Here is a 27,158-nt window from a genome sequence, read left to right as displayed (position 1 = left end):
TATAGTTTATTATATATGTATGATTCCTACTAGTATAGTTTATATTATATATGTATGATTCCTACTAGTCTAGTTTATAATACATATGTATGATACCTACTAGTCTCGTTTATAATATATATGTATGATACCTACTACTAGTCTAGTTTATATAATATATGTATGATACCTACTAGTCTAGTTTATAATATATATGTATCATACCTACTACTAGTCTAGTTTATGTTATATATATGTATGATACCTACTACTAGTCTAGTTTATATATGTATGATACCTACTAGTCTAGTTTATAATATATATGTATGATACCTACTAGTCTAGTTTATAATATATATGTATGATACCTACTACTAGTCTAGTTTATACTATATATGTATGATTCCTACTAGTATAGTTTATCTTATATATGTATGATACCTACTACTAGTCTAGTTTATATTATATATGTATGATACCTACTACTGGTCTAGTTTATATATATATATGTATGATACCTACTACTAGTCTAGTTTATATTATATATGTATGATACCTACTACTAGTCTAGTTTATAATATATATGTATGATACCTACTACTAGTCTAGATTATAATATATATGTATGATACCTACTACTAGTCTAGTTTATAATATATATGTATGATTCCTACTAGTATAGTTTATATTATATATGTATGATTCCTACTAGTCTAGTTTATAATACATATGTATGATACCTACTAGTCTCGTTTATAATATATATGTATGATACCTACTAGTCTCGTTTATAATATATATGCATGATACCTACTAGTCTAGTTTATAATATATATGTATGATACCTACTACTAGTCTAGTTTATAATATATATGTGTGATACCTACTACTAGTCTAGTTTATATTATATATGTATGATTCCTGCTACTAGTCTAGTTTATAATATATATGTATGATACCTACTACTAGTCTAGTTTATAATATATATGTATGATTCCTACTAGTATAGTTTATTATATATGTATGATTCCTACTAGTATAGTTTATATTATATATGTATGATTCCTACTAGTCTAGTTTATAATATATATGTATGATACCTACTAGTCTCGTTTATAATATATATGTATGATAACTACTAGTCTAGTTTATAATATATATGCATGATACCTACTAGTCTAGTTTATAATATATATGTATGATACCTACTACTAGTCTAGTTTATAATATATATGTGTGATACCTACTACTAGTCTAGTTTATATTATATATGTATGATACCTGCTACTAGTCTAGTTTATAATATATATGTATGATACCTACTAGTCTAGTTTATATTATATATGTATGATACCTACTACTAGTCTAGTTTATATTATACATGTATGATACCTACTAGTCTAGTTTATAATATATATGTAGGATACCTACTAGTCTAGTTTATGTTATATATGTGTGATACCTTCTACTAGTCTAGTTTATATATGTAGGATACCTACTAGTCTAGTTTATAATATATATGTATGATACCTACTACTAGTCTAGTTTATATTATATATGTATGATACCTACTAGTCTAGTTTATAATACATATGTATGATACCTACTACTAGTCTAGTTTGTTATATATATGTATGATACGTACTACTAGTCTAGTTTATAATATATATGTATGATACCTACTACTAGTCTAGTTTATAATATATATGTGTGATACCTACTACTAGTCTAGTATATATTATATATGTATGATACCTGCTACTAGTCTGGTTTATAATATATATGTATGATACCTACTAGTCTAGTTTATAATATATATGTATGATACCTACTACTAGTCTAGTTTATAATATATATGTATGATTCCTACTAGTATAGTTTATATTATATATGTATGATACCTACTAGTCTAGTTTATAATATATATATGTATGATACCTACTAGTCTAGTTTATAATATATATGTATGATACCTACTACTAGTCTAGTTTATATTACATATGTATGATACCTACTACTAGTCTAGTTTATATTATATATGTATGATACCTGCTACTAGTCTAGTTTATATTATATATCTTTGATACCTACTAGTCTAGTTTATAATATATATGTATGATACCTACTACTAGTCTAATTTATAATATATATGTATGATTCATACTAGTCTAGTTTATATTATATATGTATGATACCTACTACTAGTCTAGTTTATATTATATATGTATAATACCTGCTACTAGTCTAGTTTATATTATATATGTATGATACCTACTAGTCTAGTTTATAATATATATATGTATGATACCTACTACTAGTCTAGTTTATAATATATATGTATGACTCCTACTAGTATAGTTTATATTATAAATGTATGATACCTACTAGTCTAGTTTATAATATATATGTATGATACCTACTAGTCTAGTTTACTATATATATGTATGATACCTACTAGTCTAGTTTATAATATATATGTATGATACCTACTACTAGTCTAGTTTATAATATATATGTGTGATACCTACTACTAGTCTAGTTTATATTATATATGTATGATACCTGCTACTAGTCTAGTTTATATTATATATGTATGATACCTACTACTAGTCTAGTTCATAATATATATGTATGATACCTAGTACTACTCTAGTTTATATTATATATGTATGATACCTACTACTAGTCTAATTTATAATATATATGTATCATACCTACTACTAGTCTAGTTTATGTTATATATATGTATGATACCTACTACTAGTCTAGTTTATAATATATATGTATGATACCTACTGGTCTAGTTTATATTATATATGTATGATACCTACTACTAGTCTAGTTTATAATATATATTTGTGATACCTACTACTAGTCTAGTTTATATTATATATGTATGATACCTCCTACTAGTCTAGTTTATAATATATATGTACGATACTTACTACTAGTCTAGTTTATAATATATATGTATGATTCCTACTAGTATAGTTTATATTATATATGTATGATACCTACTAGTCTAGTTTATAATATATATGTATGATACCTACTAGTATAGTTTATATTTTATATGTATGATACCTACTAGTCTAGTTTATGTTAGATATGTATGATATCTACTAGTCTAGTTTATCATATATATGTAGGATACCTACTAGTCTAGTTTATGTTATATATGTGTGATACCTACTACTAGTCTAGTTTATATTATATATGTAGGATACCTACTAGTCTAGTTTATAATATATATTTATGATACCTACTACTAGTCTAGTTTATATTATATATGTATGATACCTACTAGTCTAGTTTATAATATATATGTATGATACCTACTAATAGTCTAGTTTATATTATATATGTATGATACCTACTAGTCTAGTTTATAATATATATGTATCATACCTACTACTAGTCGAGTTTATGTTATATATGTATGATACCTACTACTAGTCTAGTTTATATATGTATGATACCTACTAGTCTAGTTTATAATATATATGTATGATACCTACTAGTCTAGTTTATAATATATATGTATGATACCTACTACTAGTCTAGTTTATAATATATATGTATGATACCTACTAGTCTAGTTTATAATATATATGTATGATACCTACTACTAGTCTAGTTTATATTATATATGTATGATACCTACTACTAGTCTAGTTTATATTATATATGTATGATACCTACTACTAGTCTAGTTTATATTATATATGTATGATACCTACTACTAGTCTAGTTTATAATATATATGTATGATACCTACTACTAGTCTAGTTTATAATATATATGTATGATACCTACTACTAGTCTAGTTTATAATATATATGTATGATTCCTACTAGTCTAGTTTATTATATATGTATGATTCCTACTAGTATAGTTTATATTATATATGTATGATTCCTACTAGTCTAGTTTATAATACATATGTATGATACCTACTAGTCTCGTTTATAATATATATGTATGATACCTACTAGTCTCGTTTATAATATATATGCATGATACCTACTAGTCTAGTTTATAATACATATGTATGATACCTACTACTAGTCTAGTTTATAATATATATGTGTGATACGTACTACTAGTCTAGTTTATATTATATATGTATGATACCTACTACTAGTCTAGTTTATAATATATATGTATGATACCTACTACTAGTCTAGTTTATAATATATATGTGTGATACCTACTACTAGTCTAGTTTATATTATATATGTATGATACCTGCTACTAGTCTAGTTTATAATATATATGTATGATACCTACTAGTCTAGTTTATAATATATATGTATGATACCTACTACTAGTCTAGTTTATAATATATATGTATGATTCCTACTAGTATAGTTTATATTATATATGTATGATACCGCTACTAGTCTAGTTTATAATATATATATGTATGATACCTACTACTAGTCTAGTTTATAATATATATGTATGATACCTACTACTAGTCTAGTTTATATATGTATGATACCTACTAGTCTAGTTTATAATATATATGTATGATACCTACTAGTCTAGTTTATAATATATATGTATGATACCTACTACTAGTCTAGTTTATAATATATATGTATGATACTACTACTAGTCTAGTTTATAATATATATGTATGATACCTACTACTAGTCTAGTTTATAATATATATGTATGATACCTACTACTAGTCTAGTTTATATTATATATGTGTGATACCTACTACTAGTCTAGTTTATATTATATATGTATGATACCTGCTACTAGTCTAGTTTATAATATATATGTATGATACCTACTACTAGTCTAGTTTATAATATATATGTATGATACCTACTACTAGTCTAGTTTATAATATATATGTATGATACCTACTAGTATAGTTTATTATATATGTATGATACCTACTAGTCTAGTTTATATTATATATGTATGATACCTACTACTAGTCTAGTTTATATATATGTAGGATACCTACTAGTCTAGTTTATAATATATATGTATGATACCCACTACTAGTCTAGTTTATATTATATATGTATGATACCTACTAGTCTAGTTTATAATACATATGTATCATACCTACTACTTGTCTAGTTTGTTATATATATGTATGATACGTACTACTAGTCTAGTTTATATATGTATGATACCTACTACTAGTCTAGTTTATAATATATATGTATGATACCTACTACTAGTCTAGTTTATAATATATATGTGTGATACCTACTACTAGTCTAGTATATATTATATATGTATGATACCTGCTACTAGTCTAGTTTATAATATATATGTATGATACCTACTAGTCTAGTTTATAATATATATGTATGATACCTACTACTAGTCTAGTTTATAATATATATGTATGATTCCTACTAGTATAGTTTATATTATATATGTATGATACCTACTAGTCTAGTTTATAATATATATATGTATGATACCTACTAGTCTAGTTTATAATATATATGTATGATACCTACTACTAGTCTAGTTTATATTACATATGTATGATACCTACTACTAGTCTAGTTTATATTATATATGTATGATACCTGCTACTAGTCTAGTTTATATTATATATCTTTGATACCTACTAGTCTAGTTTATAATATATATGTATGATACCTACTACTAGTCTAATTTATAATATATATGTATGATTCATACTAGTATAGTTTATATTATATATGTATGATACCTACTAGTCTAGTTTATAATATATATGTATGATACCTACTACTAGTCTAGTTTATAATATATATGTGTGATACCTACTACTAGTCTAGTTTATAATATATATGTATGATACCTACTAGTCTAGTTTATATTATATATGTATGATACCTACTACTAGTCTAGTTTATATTATATATGTATGATACCTACTAGTCTAGTTTATATTATATATGTATGATACCTACTACTAGTCTAGTTTATATTACATATGTATGATACCTACTACTAGTCTAATTTATAATATATATGTATGATTCATACTAGTATAGTTTATATTATATATGTATGATACCTACTAGTCTAGTTTATAATATATATGTATGATACCTACTACTAGTCTAGTTTATAATATATATGTGTGATACCTACTACTAGTCTAGTTTATAATATATATGTATGATTCCTACTAGTATAGTTTATTATATATGTATGATTCCTACTAGTATAGTTTATATTATATATGTATGATTCCTACTAGTCTAGTTTATAATATATATGTATGATACCTACTAGTCTCGTTTATAATATATATGTATGATAACTACTAGTCTCGTTTATAATATATATGCATGATACCTACTAGTCTAGTTTATAATATATATGTATGATACCTACTACTAGTCTAGTTTATAATATATATGTGTGATACCTACTACTAGTCTAGTTTATAATATATATGTATGATACCTAGTACTACTCTAGTTTATAATATATATGTATGATACCACTACTAGTCTAGTTTATAATATATATGTATGATTCCTACTAGTCTAGTTATATTATATATGTATGATTCCTACTAGTCTAGTTTATATTATATATGTATGATTCCTACTAGTCTAGTTTATGTTATATATATGTATGATACCTACTACTAGTCTAGTTTATATATGTAGGATACCTACTAGTCTAGTTTATAATATATATGTATGATACCTACTACTAGTCTAGTTTATATTATATATGTATGATACACTACTAGTCTAGTTTATAATATATATGTATGATACCTACTACTAGTCTAGTTTATGTTATATATATGTATGATACCTACTACTAGTCTAGTTTTATATATGTATGATACCTCTACTAGTCTAGTTTATAATATATATGTATGATACCTACTACTAGTCTAGTTTATAATATATATGTATGATACCTACTACTAGTCTAGTTTATAATATATATGTATGATACGCTACTAGTATAGTTTATATTATATATGTATGATACCTACTACTAGTCTAGTTTATAATATATATGTATGATACCTACTACTAGTCTAGTTTATAATATATATGTATGATACCTACTACTAGTCTAGTTTATATTATATATGTATGATACCTACTACTAGTCTAGTTTATAATATATATGTATGATACCTACTACTAGTCTAGTTTATAATATATATGTATGATACCTACTACTAGTCTAGTTTATAATATATATGTATGATTCCTACTAGTATAGTTTATATTATATATGTATGATTCCTACTAGTATAGTTTATATTATATATGTATGATACCTACTAGTCTAGTTTATAATATATATGTATGATACACTACTAGTCTAGTTTATAATATATATGTATGATACCTACTACTAGTCTAGTTTATAATATATATGTATGATACCTCTACTAGTCTAGTTTATAATATATATGTATGATACCTACTACTAGTCTAGTTTATATTATATATGTATGATACCTACTACTAGTCTAGTTTATAATATATATGTATGATACCTGCTACTAGTCTAGTTTATAATATATATGTATGATACCTACTACTAGTCTAGTTTATAATATATATGTATGATACCTACTAGTCTAGTTTATTATATATGTATGATTCCTACTAGTCTAGTTTATATTATATATGTATGATTCCTACTAGTCTAGTTTATAATATATATGTATGATACCTACTAGTCTAGTTTATAATATATATGTATGATACCACTACTAGTCTAGTTTATAATATATATGTATGATACCTACTAGTCTAGTTTATAATATATATGTGTGATACCTACTACTAGTCTAGTTTATAATATATATGTGTGATACCTACTACTAGTCTAGTTTATATTATATATGTATGATACCTACTACTAGTCTAGTTTATAATATATATGTATGATACCTACTAGTCTAGTTTATAATATATATGTATGATACCTACTACTAGTCTAGTTTATAATATATATGTATGATACCTACTACTAGTCTAGTTTATAATATATATGTATGATACCTACTGGTCTAGTTTATATTATATATGTATGATACCTACTACTAGTCTAGTTTATATATGTAGGATACCTACTAGTCTAGTTTATAATATATATGTATGATACCTACTAGTCTAGTTTATAATATATATGTATGATACCTACTAGTCTAGTTTATAATATATATGTATGATACCTACTACTAGTCTAGTTTATATATGTATGATACCTACTACTAGTCTAGTTTATAATATATATGTATGATACCTACTACTAGTCTAGTTTATAATATATATGTGTGATACCTACTACTAGTCTAGTTTATATTATATATGTATGATACCCTACTAGTCTAGTTTATAATATATATGTATGATACCTACTACTAGTCTAGTTTATAATATATATGTATGATTCCTACTAGTCTAGTTTATATTATATATGTATGATACCTACTAGTCTAGTTTATATTATATATGTATGATACCTACTAGTCTAGTTTATTATATATATGTATGATACCTACTACTAGTCTAGTTTATAATATATATGTATGATACTCTACTAGTCTAGTTTATAATATATATGTGTGATACCTACTACTAGTCTAGTTTATATTATATATGTATGATACGCTACTAGTCTAGTTTATAATATATATGTATGATACCTACTACTAGTCTAGTTTATAATATATATGTATGATACCTACTACTAGTCTAGTTTATTTATATATGTATGATACGCTACTAGTCTAGTTTATAATATATATGTATGATACCTACTACTAGTCTAGTTTATAATATATATGTATGATACCTACTACTAGTCTAATTTATAATATATATGTATGATTCATACTAGTATAGTTTATATTATATATGTATGATACCTACTAGTCTAGTTTATAATATATATGTATGATACCTACTACTAGTCTAGTTTATAATATATATGTGTGATACCTACTACTAGTCTAGTTTATATTATATATGTATGATACCTGCTACTAGTCTAGTTTATAATATATATGTGTGATACCTACTACTAGTCTAGTTTATATTATATATGTATGATACCTACTACTAGTCTAGTTTATATTATATATGTATGATACCTACTACTAGTATAGTTTATATTATATATGTATGATACCTACTAGTCTAGTTTATAATATATATGTATGATACCTACTAGTCTAGTTTATGATATATATGTATGATACCTACTACTAGTCTAGTTTATAATATATATGTATGATACCTACTACTAGTCTAGTTTATAATATATATGTATGATACCTACTAGTCTAGTTTATAATATATATGTATGATACCTACTACTAGTCTAGTTTATAATATATATGTGTGATACCTACTACTAGTCTAGTTTATATTATATATGTATGATACCCTACTAGTCTAGTTTATAATATATATGTATGATACCTACTACTAGTCTAGTTTATAATATATATGTATGATACCTACTAGTATAGTTTATATTATATATGTATGATACCTACTAGTCTAGTTTATATTATATATGTATGATACCTACTAGTCTAGTTTATAATATATATGTATGATACCTACTACTAGTCTAGTTTATAATATATATGTATGATACCTACTACTAGTCTAGTTTATAATATATATGTATGATACGCTACTAGTCTAGTTTATAATATATATGTATGATACCTACTACTTGTCTAATTTGTTATATATATGTATGATACCTACTACTAGTCTAGTTTATATTATATATGTATGATACCTGCTACTAGTCTAGTTTATATTATATATGTATGATACCTACTAGTCTAGTTTATAATATATATGTATGATACCTACTACTAGTCTAGTTTATAATATATATGTATGATACCTACTACTAGTCTAGTTTATATTATATATGTATGATACCTACTAGTCTAGTTTATATTATATATGTATGATACCTACTACTAGTCTAGTTTACTATATATATGTATGATACCTACTAGTCTAGTTTATAATATATATGTATGATACGCTACTAGTCTAGTTTATAATATATATGTATGATACCTACTACTAGTCTAGTTTATATATATATATGTATGATACCTACTACTAGTCTAGTTTATATTATATATGTATGATACCTACTACTAGTCTAGTTTATAATATATATGTATGATACCTACTACTAGTCTAGTTTATAATATATATGTATGATACCTACTACTAGTCTAGTTTATAATATATATGTATGATACCTACTACTAGTCTAGTTTATAATATATATGTATGATACCTCTACTAGTCTAGTTTATAATATATATGTATGATACCCTACTAGTCTAGTTTATATTATATATGTATGATACCTACTAGTCTAGTTTATAATATATATGTATGATACCTACTAGTCTAGTTTATAATATATATGTATGATACCTACTACTAGTCTAGTTTATATTATATATGTTTGATACCTACTAGTCTAGTTTATAATATATATGTATGATACCTACTACTAGTCTAATTTATAATATATATGTATGATACCTACTACTAGTCTAGTTTATAATATATATGTATGATACCTCTACTAGTCTAGTTTATAATATATATGTGTGATACCTACTACTAGTCTAGTTTATATTATATATGTATGATACCTGCTACTAGTCTAGTTTATATTATATATGTATGATACCTACTACTAGTCTAGTTTATATTATATATGTATGATACCTACTACTAGTCTAGTTTATTATATATGTATGATACCTACTAGTCTAGTTTATAATATATATGTATGATACCTACTACTAGTCTAGTTTATAATATATATGTATGATACCTACTACTAGTCTAGTTTATATTATATATGTATGATACCTACTAGTCTAGTTTATAATATATATGTATGATACCTACTAGTCTAGTTTATATTATATATGTATGATACCTACTAGTCTAGTTTATAATATATATGTATGATACCTACTAGTCTAGTTTATAATATATATGTATGATACCTACTACTAGTCTAGTTTATATTATATATGTATGATACTGCTACTAGTCTAGTTTATAATATATATGTATGATACCTACTACTAGTCTAGTTTATGTTATATATATGTATGATACCTACTACTAGTCTAGTTTATAATATATATGTATGATACCTACTAGTCTAGTTTATAATATATATGTGTGATACCTACTACTAGTCTAGTTTATATTATATATGTATGATACCTACTAGTCTAGTTTATAATATATATGTATGATACCTACTACTAGTCTAGTTTATAATATATATGTGTGATACCTACTACTAGTCTAGTTTATATTATATATGTATGATACCTGCTACTGGTCTAATTTATAATATATATGTATCATACCTACTACTAGTCTAGTTTATGTTATATATATGTATGATACCTACTACTAGTCTAGTTTATAATATATATGTATGATACCTACCAGTCTAGTTTATAATATATATGTGTGATACCTACTACTACTCTAGTTTATATTATATATGTATGATACCTGCTACTGGTCTAATTTATAATATATATGTATCATACCTACTACTAGTCTAGTTTATGTTATATATATGTATGATACCTACTACTAGTCTAGTTTATAATATATATGTATGATACCTACTGGTCTAGTTTATATTATATATGTATGATACCTACTACTAGTCTAGTTTATAATATATATTTGTGATACCTACTACTAGTCTAGTTTATATTATATATGTATGATACCTCCTACTAGTCTAGTTTATAATATATATGTACGATACTTACTACTAGTCTAGTTTATAATATATATGTATGATTCCTACTAGTATAGTTTATATTATATATGTATGATACCTACTAGTCTAGTTTATAATATATATGTATGATACCTACTAGTATAGTTTATATTTTATATGTATGATACCTACTAGTCTAGTTTATAATATATATGTATGATACCTACTACTAGTCTAGTTTATAATATATATGTATGATTCCTACTAGTCTAGTTTATAATATATATGTATGATACTTGCTACTAGTCTAGTTTATATTATATATGTATGATACCTACTACTAGTCTAGTTTATATTATATATGTATGATACCTACTACTAGTCTAGTTTATGTTATATATGTATAATACCTGCTACTAGTCTAGTTTATATTATATATGTATGATACCTACTAGTCTAGTTTATAATATATATGTATGATACCTACTACTAGTCTAGTTTATAATATATATGTATGATTCCTACTAGTATAGTTTATATTATATATGTATGATACCTGCTACTAGTCTAGTTTATATTATATATGTATGATACCTACTAGTCTAGTTTATAATATATATGTATGATACCTACTAGTCTAGTTTATAATATATATGTATGATACCTACTAGTCTAGTTTATAATATATATGTATGATACCTACTACTAGTCTAGTTTAGAATATATATGTGTGATACCTACTACTAGTCTAGTTTATATTATATATGTATGATACCTGCTACTAGTCTAGTTTATATTATATATGTATGATACCTACTAGTCTAGTTTATAATATATATGTATGATACCTACATAGTCTAGTTTATAATATATATGTATGATACCTACTAGTCTAGTTTATAATATATATGTATGATACCTGCTACTAGTCTAGTTTATATTATATATGTGTGATACCTACTACTAGTCTAGTTTATAATATATATGTATCATACCTACTACTAGTCTAGTTTATGTTATATATATGTATGATACCTACTACTAGTCTAGTTTATAATATATATGTATGATACCTACTAGTCTAGTTTATGTTATATATATGTATGATGCCTACTACTAGTCTAGTTTATATTATATATGTATGATTCCTTCTACTAGTCTATTGTGTAATATATACGTTACCAGTCAAAAGTTTGGACACACCTGCTCACTGTGTTTTTCTTTATTTTTACTACCTTCTACATTGTGAATAATAGTGAAGACATCAAAACTATGAATTCATGTAGTAACCAAAAAAAAGTGTTAAAGAAATCAAAATATATTTTATATTTTATATTCTTGACAGCTTTGCACCCTCTTGGCATTGTGAGGGCATTTTCTGTTAAACCATACTAATGCTTGGGTACTAAAATATCATTCTTTAAGCCGAGGCATTGGGCTTGAGATTGTTAAAGAAACTAAATGATATAAGATAGAAAAGTGTGTGTTTATTAGTATAGGCTGATTCTGTGTGTGTGTGTAGAATGACCCCATGACATCCGGGCGCTCAGCCAAGAGCTGACAGAAACTAACTGGTTCCTCTTCGCTTAACTGAAGACAGGGCAAAGTGTTATATTCTGCACATAAGTGATAAAGCTGTTGTCCTGTTTGGAGCCTGTTTCTCAGGGTGAAAGATTCATGCCTTGGCCGTCAGCCAAAGGCGCTTGCTTGCCCAACTTGGGGGAACCGTTGAGGTACTGTTAGAGGGAAGTATGTCTGGAGTGACATTCTGTCATTCTGGCCCTTATTGTCCTCACTCAGTTGCGACAGACTGAGGCAACTTTTTCACCCAGTTGTCTCCCCTCACAGGGAAACCGCAGACCCCAGGGAAACCCCAGACCCCAGGGAAACCGCAGACACCAGGGAAACCCCAGACCCCAGGGAAACCCCAGACCCCAGGGAATCCGCAGACACCAGGGAAACCACAGACCCCAGGGAAACCGCAGACACCAGGGAAACCCCAGACCCCAGGGAAACCCCAGACACCAGGGAATCTGCAGACCGCAGGGAAACCCCAGACCCCAGGGAAACCCCAGACACCAGGGAAACCCCAGACACCAGGGAAACCCCAGACCCCAGGGAAACCGCAGACACCAGGGAAACCGCAGACCCCAGGGAATCCACAGACACCAGGGAAACCGCAGACCCCAGGGAAACCGCAGACCCCAGGGAAACCGCAGACCCCAGGGAATCCGCAGACACCAGGGAAACCCCAGACACCAGGGAAACCCCAGACCCCAGGGAAACCCCAGACACCAGGGAAACCCCAGACACCAGGGAAACCCCAGACCCCAGGGAAACCGCAGACACCAGGGAAACCCCAGACCCCAGGGAAACCGCAGACCCCAGGGAAACCGCATTACTGACAGGAGCAGACTGAGACCCGCCTAAGGATCCAAAAGGAAGACGGGTGGGTGGATACCACCTCCGAACATAGTATAAAAAGAGAGGTGAAATTGGTCAATTTAAATCAATAGGGTCAAGAAAATAGTAAATCAAATAAAATGAAGGCCCTGTTGAGGGTACGCTCAGAGCGAGGTCTTCCTTAAGAGGGCCACAGCTGAGGTAACTAACAGGACTGAGTTGAATTGATAAGAGTGTTTAAGTGAGGTATCCTTGGACATAATGGTTAATTAGCAAGTTGCAGGCAACAAAAACTCCAGATCCATGGTACTGGGTTGATCAACAGTAGGACTGGTGAGATTAATGTGGAGTGAGGGACCAGAGCGCGAGTGCACTCGGCTTGGCGAAGCTCATTGAACGAGGGACCATAGTCCAGGTGACTCCTTGCGAGGGCATTTGACTTGGTGAAGTTCAATTTATAATGTGGAGGGACTGGAGGGTGAGGCCACTCGGCTCAGTAAAGCTCAATTTATAAAGTGTTTGTAATTTATAAAATGTTTTGTTGTAAATGATGTAAACAGGCATGCCTTGGGTTACTATTGTTAGATGTTATTGTGAATGTTTTGTTATTGGATTTTGGGACCGTGTTAGATAGGAGATATGGGTACTCTATAGGCAGTTTTGCATATTTGGGTAAACATATAAAAGGAGTTGTACCACAGCGGTTGCAATAGGTAACATTCCCGTGTGGAGACAACATCCCGTTCTGGGACCATTGATTTGGCAATACTCTGAGGGTAATATATATATATATATATATATATATATATGCTAATAAATCCCCATTGTGCATGTGAAAATCTCTGCGGAGAAACACTTTAATGAACTTTAAGGCTATTTTCTGGCAAAAATGTGTCATTATTAAGTGCCAGATGTTAAGACTACAGACCATTATAATTTGGTTATATGCAGGATTTATTTGTCATTTCAATAGCATTGGGTCTTCGTTACTGACTGCTTCTGATTGTAATTTGAACTTTTGCCATGTTTTTTTCTTAGAAAGTTATAGCAGCCAGTGTTTGTTTTAAGATATAAACTGGACGATTTTGCATCTTGCTTAGTTCAAATTGAACTACTCTTTAATCGCCTGATAGAATAGGCTACTAGGAATGATGTCATAATTTAAATCACTGAATCAAATATTAATGATATGGATATGAACTGAATATATGCTTGTTAAAAACTGCAAGTGTTTGTTTTATTACCTGTAGCCTGATCAGAAGAGACAATTACTAAATCTAAAGAATTCTCATAATAGCGGATAGGCAATTGCGATAGATCTGTGACCATGATCATAGTTGATAACTAAATATGGGTATTAATTATTGCATTATAATACAAGGCTACAACAGCAATGGATGTATTTTATTTGGCGCATTACATGTACATTTTAAAGTCATGGACGTTTAATAAGTGTGAAGCAGAGGTTGGTATTAAAAAAATAGAGTAATATTATTTGGATAGACTGAAATGAAAACAATGCCATCTAATAATTTTAATTGAAATATGTTATTAGTTATTGGTGGTTTTTGGATAGAATACTAATGCCATATTTTAGTCCGCTGGTGAAAGCGAGTTGTGCTCGCTGTGCTATATCGGGCTGTAAGGGACGCAGTGGGACATTTGCAGCAGAGGTCTGAATAGTTGAATCGGAAACGTTCTTTGATTGTTTCTGATTACTGTTGCTGGGTTTTATAGCTTAGGTAACACCATTTAATTTGAGCAAGAAGTTGATGTATTCTCAAACGATAATCTATTTCCATTGAGGGGAACATTCTTTAAAATTAAAATAGATCCAGGTAAATGTTTTATTTTGTACTATTACGCTGATAAGACAGGACAAACTTTCTGAAGGTTCTAGCTTTGTTAAACCACTTAAGGATTAGCCCCTTTTTGGATTTTTTTTGCCTAAAATGACAAATCTAACTGCCTGTAGCTCAGGACCTGAAGCAAGGACATGCATATTCTTGGTACCATTTGAAAGGAAACACTTTGAAGTTTACGGAAATGTGAAAGGGATGTAGTAGAATATAACACAATAGATCTGGTAAAAGATAATACAAAGAAAAAAAACAACTATTCTTTTGTATTTTTTTGCACCATCATCTTTGAAATGCAAGAGAAAGGCCATAATGTATTATTCCAGCCCAGGTGCAATTTAGATTTTGGCCACTAGATGGCATCAGTGTATGTGCAAAGATTTAGACTGATCCAATAAATCATTGCATTTCTGTTAAAAATTTTGTATCAAGACTGCCCAAATGTGCCTAATTTGTTAATTAATAACTTATCAGGTTCAGAATTGTGCACTCTCCTCAAACAATAGCATGGTATTCTTTCACTGTAATAGCTACTGTAAATTGGACAGTGCAGTTAGATTAACAAGAATATAAGCTTTCTGCCAATATCAGATATGTCTATGTCCTGGGAAATGTTCTTGTTACTTACAACCTCATGCTAATCGCATTAGCCTACGTTAGCTCAACCGTCCCTTGGAAGGGACACCAATCCCGAAGAAGTTTTAAACAACAGGTTTATATTTCTACTAAATCAATGCAACAGGTTAAAATGATAACATTACTGGAAAGGGGCACAATCTAAGGCGATACAGCTATTACCAATGTCATTGGACATTGGTCCAGTAACGACACTAGGATAATTTGACATGGGAGGAAATGGAGCCCGATTTTGGGGTTGGACAATCCTTGCAAGAATTAAGGACAATGGAGTCTAAAGGGTAATAAATAAAAAATAGTCCTTGCCAACTCAGAGAGTTGGGTGTTTTAATCTCGTTAGAGATTTATGTGGTCTTATTCTGAAATAGATTTGTAAAGGGAACTGGCCTGGCCATTATTGCTTGTTTTTGCCATATGGTTTGCAAATACCCACTCACAACACATTTGTTCTGAATATTTATTAGTGGTGTTAACATGTGTTTGACTTATTGAGTGGATTATTTCCTTTGGGTTAGTGGGTTTTCACGGGTTAATGCCGAGGTATCTTAGAGGGGCACACGCATGACATTTGTGGAGTTTTACTTGAACACATTCTTTTGATAAGAAATGTACTGTAAACTTACTGGGATACGAAATGTATGTAATGTTTGACTGTTTTTCAAAAAATAGTCTAACGTAGTAAGAACGACTTAGTTGAAGGGTTTGTGTGACCTCTGACCTCTGTCCTGACTTTCCAGTGTGGTTTTTATGGAGCCATTTGGAGATGAGTTTGGCATTGTAAAACGATTTGAAGGCATTGATACTGATAAGGAGAAGCAACTATTGAATAGTGATATTAGATTTACATATAATTGGTAGATAGGTAAGATAATGATAATTAATAGGATTTTGATTATGATTTGAAAACTGAATGATTTTTTTGAAAACTGACCAATTAATTTGAGTGAAGTAATTCATGTATTATGTATTGATTGATGTTATGCTAATTGTGACATGGCCAGAGAAGTTGTGTACTAAAGATGTTGACACGTCTCAGCATGCCCTGGTGAATGGAGAGGGTGAACTATGATCCTGAGAGTGAAACTGATCCTTATATACTTGACCTATATCCATTACCAAATTACATTTTGAGTTTAATCACAGAGTTCAAGTAACAGACACATCTCCACATCAACTGTTCAGAGGAGACTACATGAATCAGGTCTTTATGGTCGAATTGCTGCAAAGATACCACTACTTAAGGACACCAATAAGAAGAAGAGACTTGCTTGTGCCAAGAAACACAAACAATGGACATTAGACCGGTGGAAATCGGTCCTTTGGTCTGATGAGTCCAAATTTGAGATTTTTGGTTCCAACCGCTCTGTCTTTGTGAGACGCAGAGTAGGTGAACGGATGATCTCCGCATGTGTGGTTCCCACCATGAAGCATGGAGGAGGAGGTGTGATGGCGTGGGGGTGCTTTACTGGTGACACTGTCAGTGATTTATTTAGAATTCAAGGCACACTTAACCAGCATGGCTACCACAGCATTCTGCAGCGATACGTCTTTCCATCTGGTTTGCGCTTAGTGGGACTATCATGTGTTTTTCAACAGGACAATGAACCAACACACCTCCAGGCTGTGTAAGGGCTATTTGACCAAGAAGGAGAGTGATGGAGTGCTGCATCAGAACACCTGGCCTCCACAATCACCCAACCCCAATCCAATTGAGATGGTTTGGGAAGAGTTGGACCGCAGAGTGAAGCAAAAGCAGCCAACAAGTGCTCAGCATATGTGGGAACTCCTTCAAGACTGTTGGAAAAGCATTCCAGGTGAAGCTGGTTGAGAGAATGCCAAGAGTGTGCAAAGCTGTTATCAAATATATTTTGATTTGTTTAACACTTTTTTTGGTTACTACATGATTCCATGTGTTATTTCATAGTTTTGATGTATTCACTATTATTCTACAATGTAGAAAATAGGGACAATAAAGAAAAACCCTTGAATGAGTAGGTGTGTCCAAATGTAAATAAGGTATTTCTGTTTTTTATTTTGTATAAATTTGGAAAAATGACTAAAAGCATCTTTTCATTTTGACATTATGTGGTTTTGTGTGTTGATTGATGAGGGAAAAAAGTATTCAATCCATTTTAGAATAAGGTTGTAACATAACAAAATGTGGAAAAATTGAAGAGGTCTGAATACTTTCTGAATGCACTGTATATGTATGATACCTACTAGTCTAGTTTATAATATATATGTATGATACCTACTAGTCTAGTTTATATTATATATGTATGATACCTACTAGTCTAATTTATAATATATCTGTATGATACCTACTACTAGTCTAGTTTATAATATATATGTGTGATACCTACTACTAGTCTAGTTTATATTATATATGTATGATACCTACTAGTCTAGTTTATAATATATATGTAAGATACCTACTACTGGTCTAGTTTATATTATATATGTATGATACCTACTACTAGTCTAGTTTATAATATATATGTATGATACCTACTAGTCTAGTTTATTATATATATGTATGATACCTACCAGTCTAGTTTATATTATATATGTATGATACCTACTAGTATAGTTTATATTATATATGTATGATACCTACTAGTCTAGTTTATAATATATATGTATGATACCTACTAGTCTAGTTTATATTATATATGTATGATACCTACTACTAGTCTAGTTTATAATATATATGTATGATACCTACTAGTCTAGTTTATTATATATATGATGATAAGTCTAGTTTATATTATATATGATGATACCTACTAGTATTTTATATATATATGTATGATACCTACTAGTCTAGTTTATAATATATATGTATGATACCTACTAGTCTAGTTTATATTATATATGTATGATACCTACTAGTCTAGTTTATATTATATATGTATGATACCTACTAGTCTAGTTTATATTATATATGTATGATACCTACTAGTCTAGTTTATATTATATATGTATGTGTTGCAGGAGATTTCTGCTTGAGTGTAAATTATTAAATAATTCTACCCTGAATTTAGAGATATGGTCTATATAGCCTGTAGAATGAGTAACTATAGGGTTAAGCATAAGTCTCAGGAGATTGACTAGGATGAGAGAGGAATTGGGGGCTGTGTGTTTAAGTAAACATTAAGAACTGTTAAACTGTGGTTGACCTGACCTAGCTCGAACCCTCCAGGTTTCCCTGATCTCAGAGTACTAAAAATGTCGGCAGGATCAGGAGTTACGGTGTTGAGAGTTCTGAGGAAGAGGACAATTAACTCTTGATGTTAGTGTGTAATGTGTGTGCGTAAATGAGGAGCCTGGCTTATAATGATGTTCTGTAAAATGGACAGCAGAACGTTCTCTGATGAAACTGTAAAGATCCTTTGCAGAAAGCTGAGTACTTGACTAATTATTATTAACCCAGGGTCTTACAAACCTTGGGGATTAGTCATGGCTTATTGATTGGTAATTAATAGCATTGGGATTCGAAAATTCCATATCAGTATGATACCTACTAGTCTAGTTTATAATATATATGTATGATACCTACTACTAGTTTAATTACTTTAGATAGAAAGGTTGGTTGGGGAGGATGGGTTGGCGTAATCCGCAACAGTCTAGCAATCCAAATGTTGCGTGTTCGAGTTTCGTGCAGGACAACTGTAGCATTTTAGCTAACCCTTCCCCTAACCCTTATTCTAAACTTAACCCAATTCACCTAACCAGCTACGTAAATTTGTTGCTATAGTTCTCCTAACCTTTCACGTAAATGATCCTAACCTTTATTGTTAGTTCCCCTAAATGCCAACGTAAATTTCCCGTAGTTCTTCTTTGTTGTTACAGTGCAACAAGCAACCTGGTCTCAGAGAAAGACGTATAATACTGTACATCCTCCAAGATGTATGGAAGTCACTTCATCGAACTTGTATGCAATTGTACGACTGGGTATGACTATACGTCCTATAATTTGTGTGACACTGTACAACCGCTATTCCATTCAAAATGTAACCTAATGTAACATTATATACAGTTGAAGTCGGAAGTTTACATACACCTTAGCAAAATACATATAAGTTCAGTTTTTCACAATTCCTGATATTTAATCCTAGTAAAAATTCCCTGTCTTAGGTCAGTTAGGATCACCACTTTATTGTGTGTGAAATGTGAAATGTCAGAATAATAGTAGAGAGAATGATTTATGTCAGCTTTTATTTTTCCATCACATTCCCAGTGGGTCATAAGTTTATATACATTCATTAGTATTTGGTAGCATTGCCTTTAAATTGTTTAACTTGGGTCAAACGTTTCGGGTAGCCTTCCACAAGCTTCCCACAATAAGTTGGGTGAATTTTGGCCCATTCCTCCTGACAGAGCTGGTGTAACTGAGTCAGGTTTGTAGGCCTCCTTGCTCACATGTTTTTTTTCCCGTTCTGCCCACACATTTTCTATAGGATTGAGGTCAGGGCTTTGTGATAGCCACTCCAATACCTTGAATTTGTTGTCCTTAAGCCATTTTGCCACAACTTTGGAAGTATGCTTGGGGTCATTGTCCATTTGGAAGACCCATTTGTGACCAAGCTTTAACTTCCTGACTGATGTCTTGAGATGTTGCTTCAATATATCCACATAATTTTCTTTCCTCATTAAGCCATCTATTTTGTGAAGTGCACCAGTCTCTACTGCAGCAAAGCATCCCCACAACATGATGCTGCCACCCCCGTGCATCACGGTTGGGATGGTGTTCTTCGGCTTGCAAGCCTCCCCCTTTTTCCTCCAAACATAACGATGGTCATTATGGCCAAACAGTTCTATTTTAGTTTCATCAGACCAGAGGACATTTCTCCAAAAAGTACAATCTTTGTCCCCATGTGCAGTTGCAAACCGTAGTCTGGCTTTTTTATGGCGGTTTTGGAGCAGTGCTTCTTCCTTGCTGAGCGGCATTTCAGGCTATGTCAATATAGGACTCGTTTTACTGTGGATATAGATACTTTTGTACCTGTTTCCTCCAGCATCTTCACAAAGTCCTTTGCTATTGTTCTGGAATTGATTTGTCTCCTTCTTGAGCGGTATGACGGCTGCGTGGTACCATGGTGTTTATACTTACGTACTGTAGTTTGTACAGATGAACGTGGTACCTTCAGGCGTTTGGAAATTGCTCCCAAGGATGAACCAGACTTGTGGAGGTCTACAATTTTTTTTCTGACGTCTTGGCAGATTTCTTTTGATTTTCCCATGATGTCAAGCAAAGAGGCACTGAGTTTGAAGGTAGGCCTTGAAATACATCCACAGGTACACCACCAATTTAACTCATCATTTTCTGGAATTTTCCAAGCTGTTTAAAGGCACAGTCAACTTAGTGAATGTAAACTTCTGACCCACTGGAATTGTGATACAGTGAATTATAAGTGAAATAATCTGTCTGTAAACAATTGTTGGAAAAATGACTTGCGTCATGCACAAAGTGGATTTCCTAACCGACTTGCCAAACTATAGTTTGTTAACAAGAAATTTATGGAGTGGTTTAAAAACGAGTTTTAATGACTCCAACATAAGTGTATGAAAACTTCCGACTTCAACTGTATCATACTAAATGAAGAACCACCGGTTTACGTACAGAATAATACGAATTACCCGGAGACCATGTTGCCCTCACCCACCACCACTTACAGCGTGCATATCCAGTGTGTCCACACTCAAGTCGAAGGCTGTGAGGTTCATGGTTTGGAACACCTCCATGAGCGTCTGTCCCTTGCCTCTCTCCACATGCACTATCTCCCCTGGATACTTCTTCATGGCCCTCTTGATAAACCTCAGCAGGTGTTTCTGGTTCATACAGGACGCGGCATGGATATGGGTATCCACCTGGGTTTACAAGGAATCACAGACATAGAAGATGGATTAGGGCACTTTATCATGATGCAACCGATACAACCAGAGGATGGGCACCCTGCTCTGAGGAGAGTGGTTCTATTCAAGGATTCTTCCTTCCTGCTCTGAGGAGAGTGGTTCCATTCGAGGTTTCTTCCTTCCTGCTCTGAGGAGAGTGGTTCCATTCGAGGTTTCTTCCTTCCTGCTCTGAGGAGAGTGGTTCCATTCAAGGTTTCTTCCTTCCTGCTCTGAGGAGATTGGTTCCATTCAAGTTTTCTTCTTTACTGCTCTGATTAATATTCCCCAGGAGCATTCAGTACCATCAGAGGTAGACCTAACCTTAGAGGCTAACCTAACCTCTGCAATAAGGCTAAATTAATCTGGTCTCCAGCCGGTGATCGCAATTGAGCCTGGGGATGAGGTTGAACCACATTAGACACAGTCAGTGATTAGTGATATGCTCACCTTGCATATGTTGCAGACATTTCAGTGTTTCAGGGTTAGGGTTAAGTTTAGGGTTAAGAGGGAGGGACCTTGCATACATTGGAGAAGTCTCTTTGAGAGACCTATGTTGCAGACTTCTTGGTGTGACAGGTTTAGGGTTAAGTTTAGGGTTAGACTTAGGGTTACGTGGGACTTACCTTGCGTATGTTGTAGAAGTCTCTATGAGGGACTTTCTTCTGAGCTGCCAGCTCCTTCATCTCATTCAGCAAGATGTGCATCTGGAACTTAGAACTCAGGTACTGTAACCGACGGTAACAGAACGACTTCCTGTGGTAGTGAATAAGCACAGACATTGTGTCAAATAAAATCAAACGTTATGCCTATAGGTCCATAAAAAAATCTCTATACACTTTACAGTGAAACAATACATGACCAATACTTTACAGTGAAACAATACATGACCAATACTTTACAGTGAAACAATGCATGATGAATACTTTACAGTGAAACAATACTTTATAGTGAAACAATACATTACCAATACTTTACAATGAAACAATAACTTTACAGTGACACAATATATTAACAATACTTTACAGTGACACAACACATTACCAAATACTTTACAGTGAAACAATACATTAACAATACTTTACAATGACACATTAAAGACAAAAAACAACAAAGAATAAAAGTGTACAAGAGAACAAAACACAGTACAAAAGTAAATCAATAAAAGACATGGTCTGTCTGTGTACTGTACTCACACAGGTCCGTTGATGATGAGAGCCATCATAACGTTCATGTCATTGATGTAATCCTGTAGGTCTGGATAAGGAAGCTCCAACTCTGTGCTCCTGACATCACAGTGCATGTTTTAAAGGGACATTATAAGATGATCTATTGTACATGCCAAGAATTCAACTCCCAAATCAATATTATTTCCAACAATTTGACAAATTCCATTTTGAATTCAGTTCCCCGCAGGCTTTCAGGCTGATCATGTCACTGTTCAGATAGGCTAGCTATACTGGAAATAAAGGAATACAGGTTGAAATTATTAAAAACAAATCCTACCGTCAATTTTGGATGCTATGTGTATTAAATCCATTAACTGGGAAATACCGTATATTCCAATTAAATTCAATTCCAAAGATTAAAATGTGTTTACAATTTCAATTAAATTCCAATTCAAAAAGTCCAAACAGTCTAATTCCAATTAAATTCCTATTCCACAACTTGAAGATTTTTTTAAATAAACATTTAATTCAATGTAAATTCTCCACTTCATATGTAAATTCAATAATCGAATTAGAATTTCAAATTAAAAATCGGAATCGGCCTTGCTACATGCTGATGACAAGTCTTATAACGTATCACAGAACAGAATATAATTCTTTAAACCAAAGTAATTCAAGTGGAAGAAAGATTTAATGGAAGGAACCAATGTCTCACTTCTCCATTGTGTCCTTATTAGTGTAGATATGGACGACACCGTTTACCATCTTGCAGCCATAGCCTATATCAGGAGGCATACAGGCAGGGTCCTGGTTCTCGTAGGGGTGAGTGGTGGAGACGGGAGGATGGACTGTCTGGTCTAAATCTAGAATAGAATAGAGTACAATAGAATATAATCAAATAGAATAGAATTAAATAGAATAGAATCAAATAGAATAGCTTAGAAAGAATATACTGAACAAAAACACAAGTCGGAAGTTTACATACACCTTACCTTAACCAAATACATTTAAACTCAGTTTTTCACAATTCCTGACATTTAATCCTAGTAAAAATTCCCTGTCTGAGGTCAGTTAGGATCACCACTTTATTTTAAGAATGTGAAATGTCAGAATAATAGTAGAGAGAAGGATTTATTTCAGCTTTTATATCTTACATCTCATTCCCAGTGGGTCAGAAGTTTACATACACTCAATTAGTATTCGGTAGCTGTCACGACTGTCAAAAGGAGAGGACCAAGGTGCAGCGTGTGTGTAGTTCCACATTTTATTTACTCTGTGAAACTATGCAATACATCAAATAACTGAATAGACAAAACAACAAACTGTGACGCAGAGGAGAAACAAACACTACTCAAAAATAATTACCCACAAAACCCAGGAAGAAAAACCCCTACTTAAGTATGATCTCCAATTAGAGACAACAAGGACCAGCTGCCTCTAATTGGAGATCATCCCAAACAAACCAACATAGAAATACAAAAACTAGAACCTAAGAACATAGAAATAGAACACATAGAATAAACCCTCCTGTCATGCCCTGACCTACTCTACCATAGTAAATAACAGCTTACCATGGTCAGGACGTGACAGTAGCATTGCCTTTAAATTGTTTAACTTGGGTCAAATGTTTCGGGTAGCCTTCCACAAGCTTCCCACAATAAGTTGGGTGAATTTTGGCCCATTCCTCTTGACAGAGCTGGTGTAACTGAGTCAGGTTTGTAGGTCTCCTTGCTCACACACGTTTTTTCAGTTCTGCCCACACATTTTCTATAGGATTAAGGTCAGGGCCTGTGATGGCCACTCCAATACCTTGACTTTGTTGTCCTTAAGCCATTTTGCCACAACTTGCTTGGGGTCATTGTCCATTTGGAAGACCCATTTGTGACCAAGCTTTAACTTCCTGACTGATGTCTTGAGATGTTGCTTCAATATATCCACATAATTTTCCTCCCTCATGATGCAATCTATTTTGTGAAGTGCACCAGTCCCTCCTGCAGCAAAGCACCCCCACAACATGATGCTGCCACCCCCGTGCTTCACGGTTGGGATGGTGTTCTTCGACTTGCAAGCCTCTATGGCGGTTTTGGAGCAGTGGCTTCTTCCTTGCTGAGCGGCCTTTCATGGTTATGTCAATATAGGACTCATTTTACTGTGGATATAGATACTTTTGTACCTGTTTCCTCCAGCATCTTCACAAGGTCCTGTGCTGTTGTTCTGGGATTGATTTGCACTTTTCGCACCAAAGTACATTCATCTCTAGGAGACAGAATGTGTCTCCTTCTTGAGCGGTATGATGGCTGCGTGGCCCCATGGTGTTTATACTTGCGTACTATTGTTTGTACAGATGAACGTGCTACCCTCAGGCGTTTGGAAATTGCTCCCAAGGATGAACCAGAGTTGTGGAGGTCTACAATTTTTTTTCTGATGTCTTGGCTGATTTCTTTTGATTTTCCCATCATGTCAAGCAAAGAGGCACTGAGTTTGAAGGTAGGCCTTGAAATACATCCACAGGTACACCTCCAATTGACTCAAACTGTCACGACTTCCGCCGAAGTCGGTTCCTCTCCTAGTTCGGGCGGCGTTCGAAGTTACCGGCCTTCTAGCCATCGCCGATCCACCTTTCATTTTCCATTGGTTTTGTCTTGTCTTCCCTCACACCTGGTTTCAATTCCATCAATTACATGTTGTGTATTTAACCCTCTGTTCCCCCCATGTCCTTGTCCGGAATTGTTTCTTGTAGTGCTTGTGTATGTTATGCTGGTGGATACTGGGTTTTGTTTGACCCATTCATTTATTGTTTTGTTTACAGTAGTTTTTATGTTTATTAAACGACACCTTTGTAAAACAGTTTTCGCTCTCCTGCGCCTGACTTCTCTGCCGCCAGTACGCACCCCGCTACACAAACTATGTCAATTAGCCTGTCAGAAGCTTCTAAAGCCATGACATAATTTTCTGGATTTTTCCAAGCTGTTTAAAGGCACAGTCAAATTAGTGTATGTAAACTTCTGACCCACTGGAATTGTGATACAGTGAAATAATAATATGAATAATAAGTGAAATAATATGTCTGGAAACAATTGTTGGAAAAATTACTTGTGTCATGCACAAAGTAGATGTCCTAACCGACTTGCTAAAACTATAGTTGGTTAACAAGAAATTTGTGGAGTGTTTGAAAAACGAGTTTTAATGACTCCAACTTCCAACTTCAACTGTAAAACGCAACATGCAACAATTTCAAAGATTTTACTGAGTTACAGTTCATATAAGGAAATCAGTTTAAATCCATTTATTAGGACCTAATCTATGGATTTCACATGACTGGGCAGGGGTACAGCTATGGATGGGCATAGGCTCCCCCAATTGGGAGGCAGGTTCAACCACTGGGGAGCCAGGAAAGCTAGACCGTCAGACACAGAACTTCTTCTTCTTCTTCTTGCTGTGCTCCTAATCC

At 31.9% G+C, this 27,158-nt stretch overlaps 1 protein-coding gene across 3 annotated transcripts in view; it reads right to left on the bottom strand.

Moving 5' to 3' along the window:
* LOC106572896 (AMP deaminase 2) overlaps positions 1-27,158 on the bottom strand; it is a 114,137-nt gene that overhangs the window by 49,059 nt on the left and 37,920 nt on the right. For all 3 annotated transcript variants that reach the window (XR_006759363.1, XM_045696459.1, XM_014147478.2), the window contains exons 7-10: positions 24,423-24,570; positions 23,735-23,824; positions 23,165-23,294; positions 22,323-22,517 (exon numbers count right to left, since the gene is read on the bottom strand). Coding sequence is in view for 2 of the 3 variants with exons in the window: in XM_045696459.1 (XP_045552415.1) it covers positions 22,323-22,517; positions 23,165-23,294; positions 23,735-23,824; positions 24,423-24,570 (563 nt within the window). In the remaining variant the exon portion in view is untranslated. The remainder of the gene's footprint in view (positions 1-22,322; positions 22,518-23,164; positions 23,295-23,734; positions 23,825-24,422; positions 24,571-27,158) is intronic.

Source organism: Salmo salar, chromosome ssa15 (assembly GCF_905237065.1).
Source record: "Salmo salar chromosome ssa15, Ssal_v3.1, whole genome shotgun sequence".
NCBI classification, from domain to species: Eukaryota; Metazoa; Chordata; class Actinopteri; order Salmoniformes; family Salmonidae; genus Salmo; species Salmo salar.
This window is presented reverse-complemented; position numbering and strand designations above follow the sequence as displayed.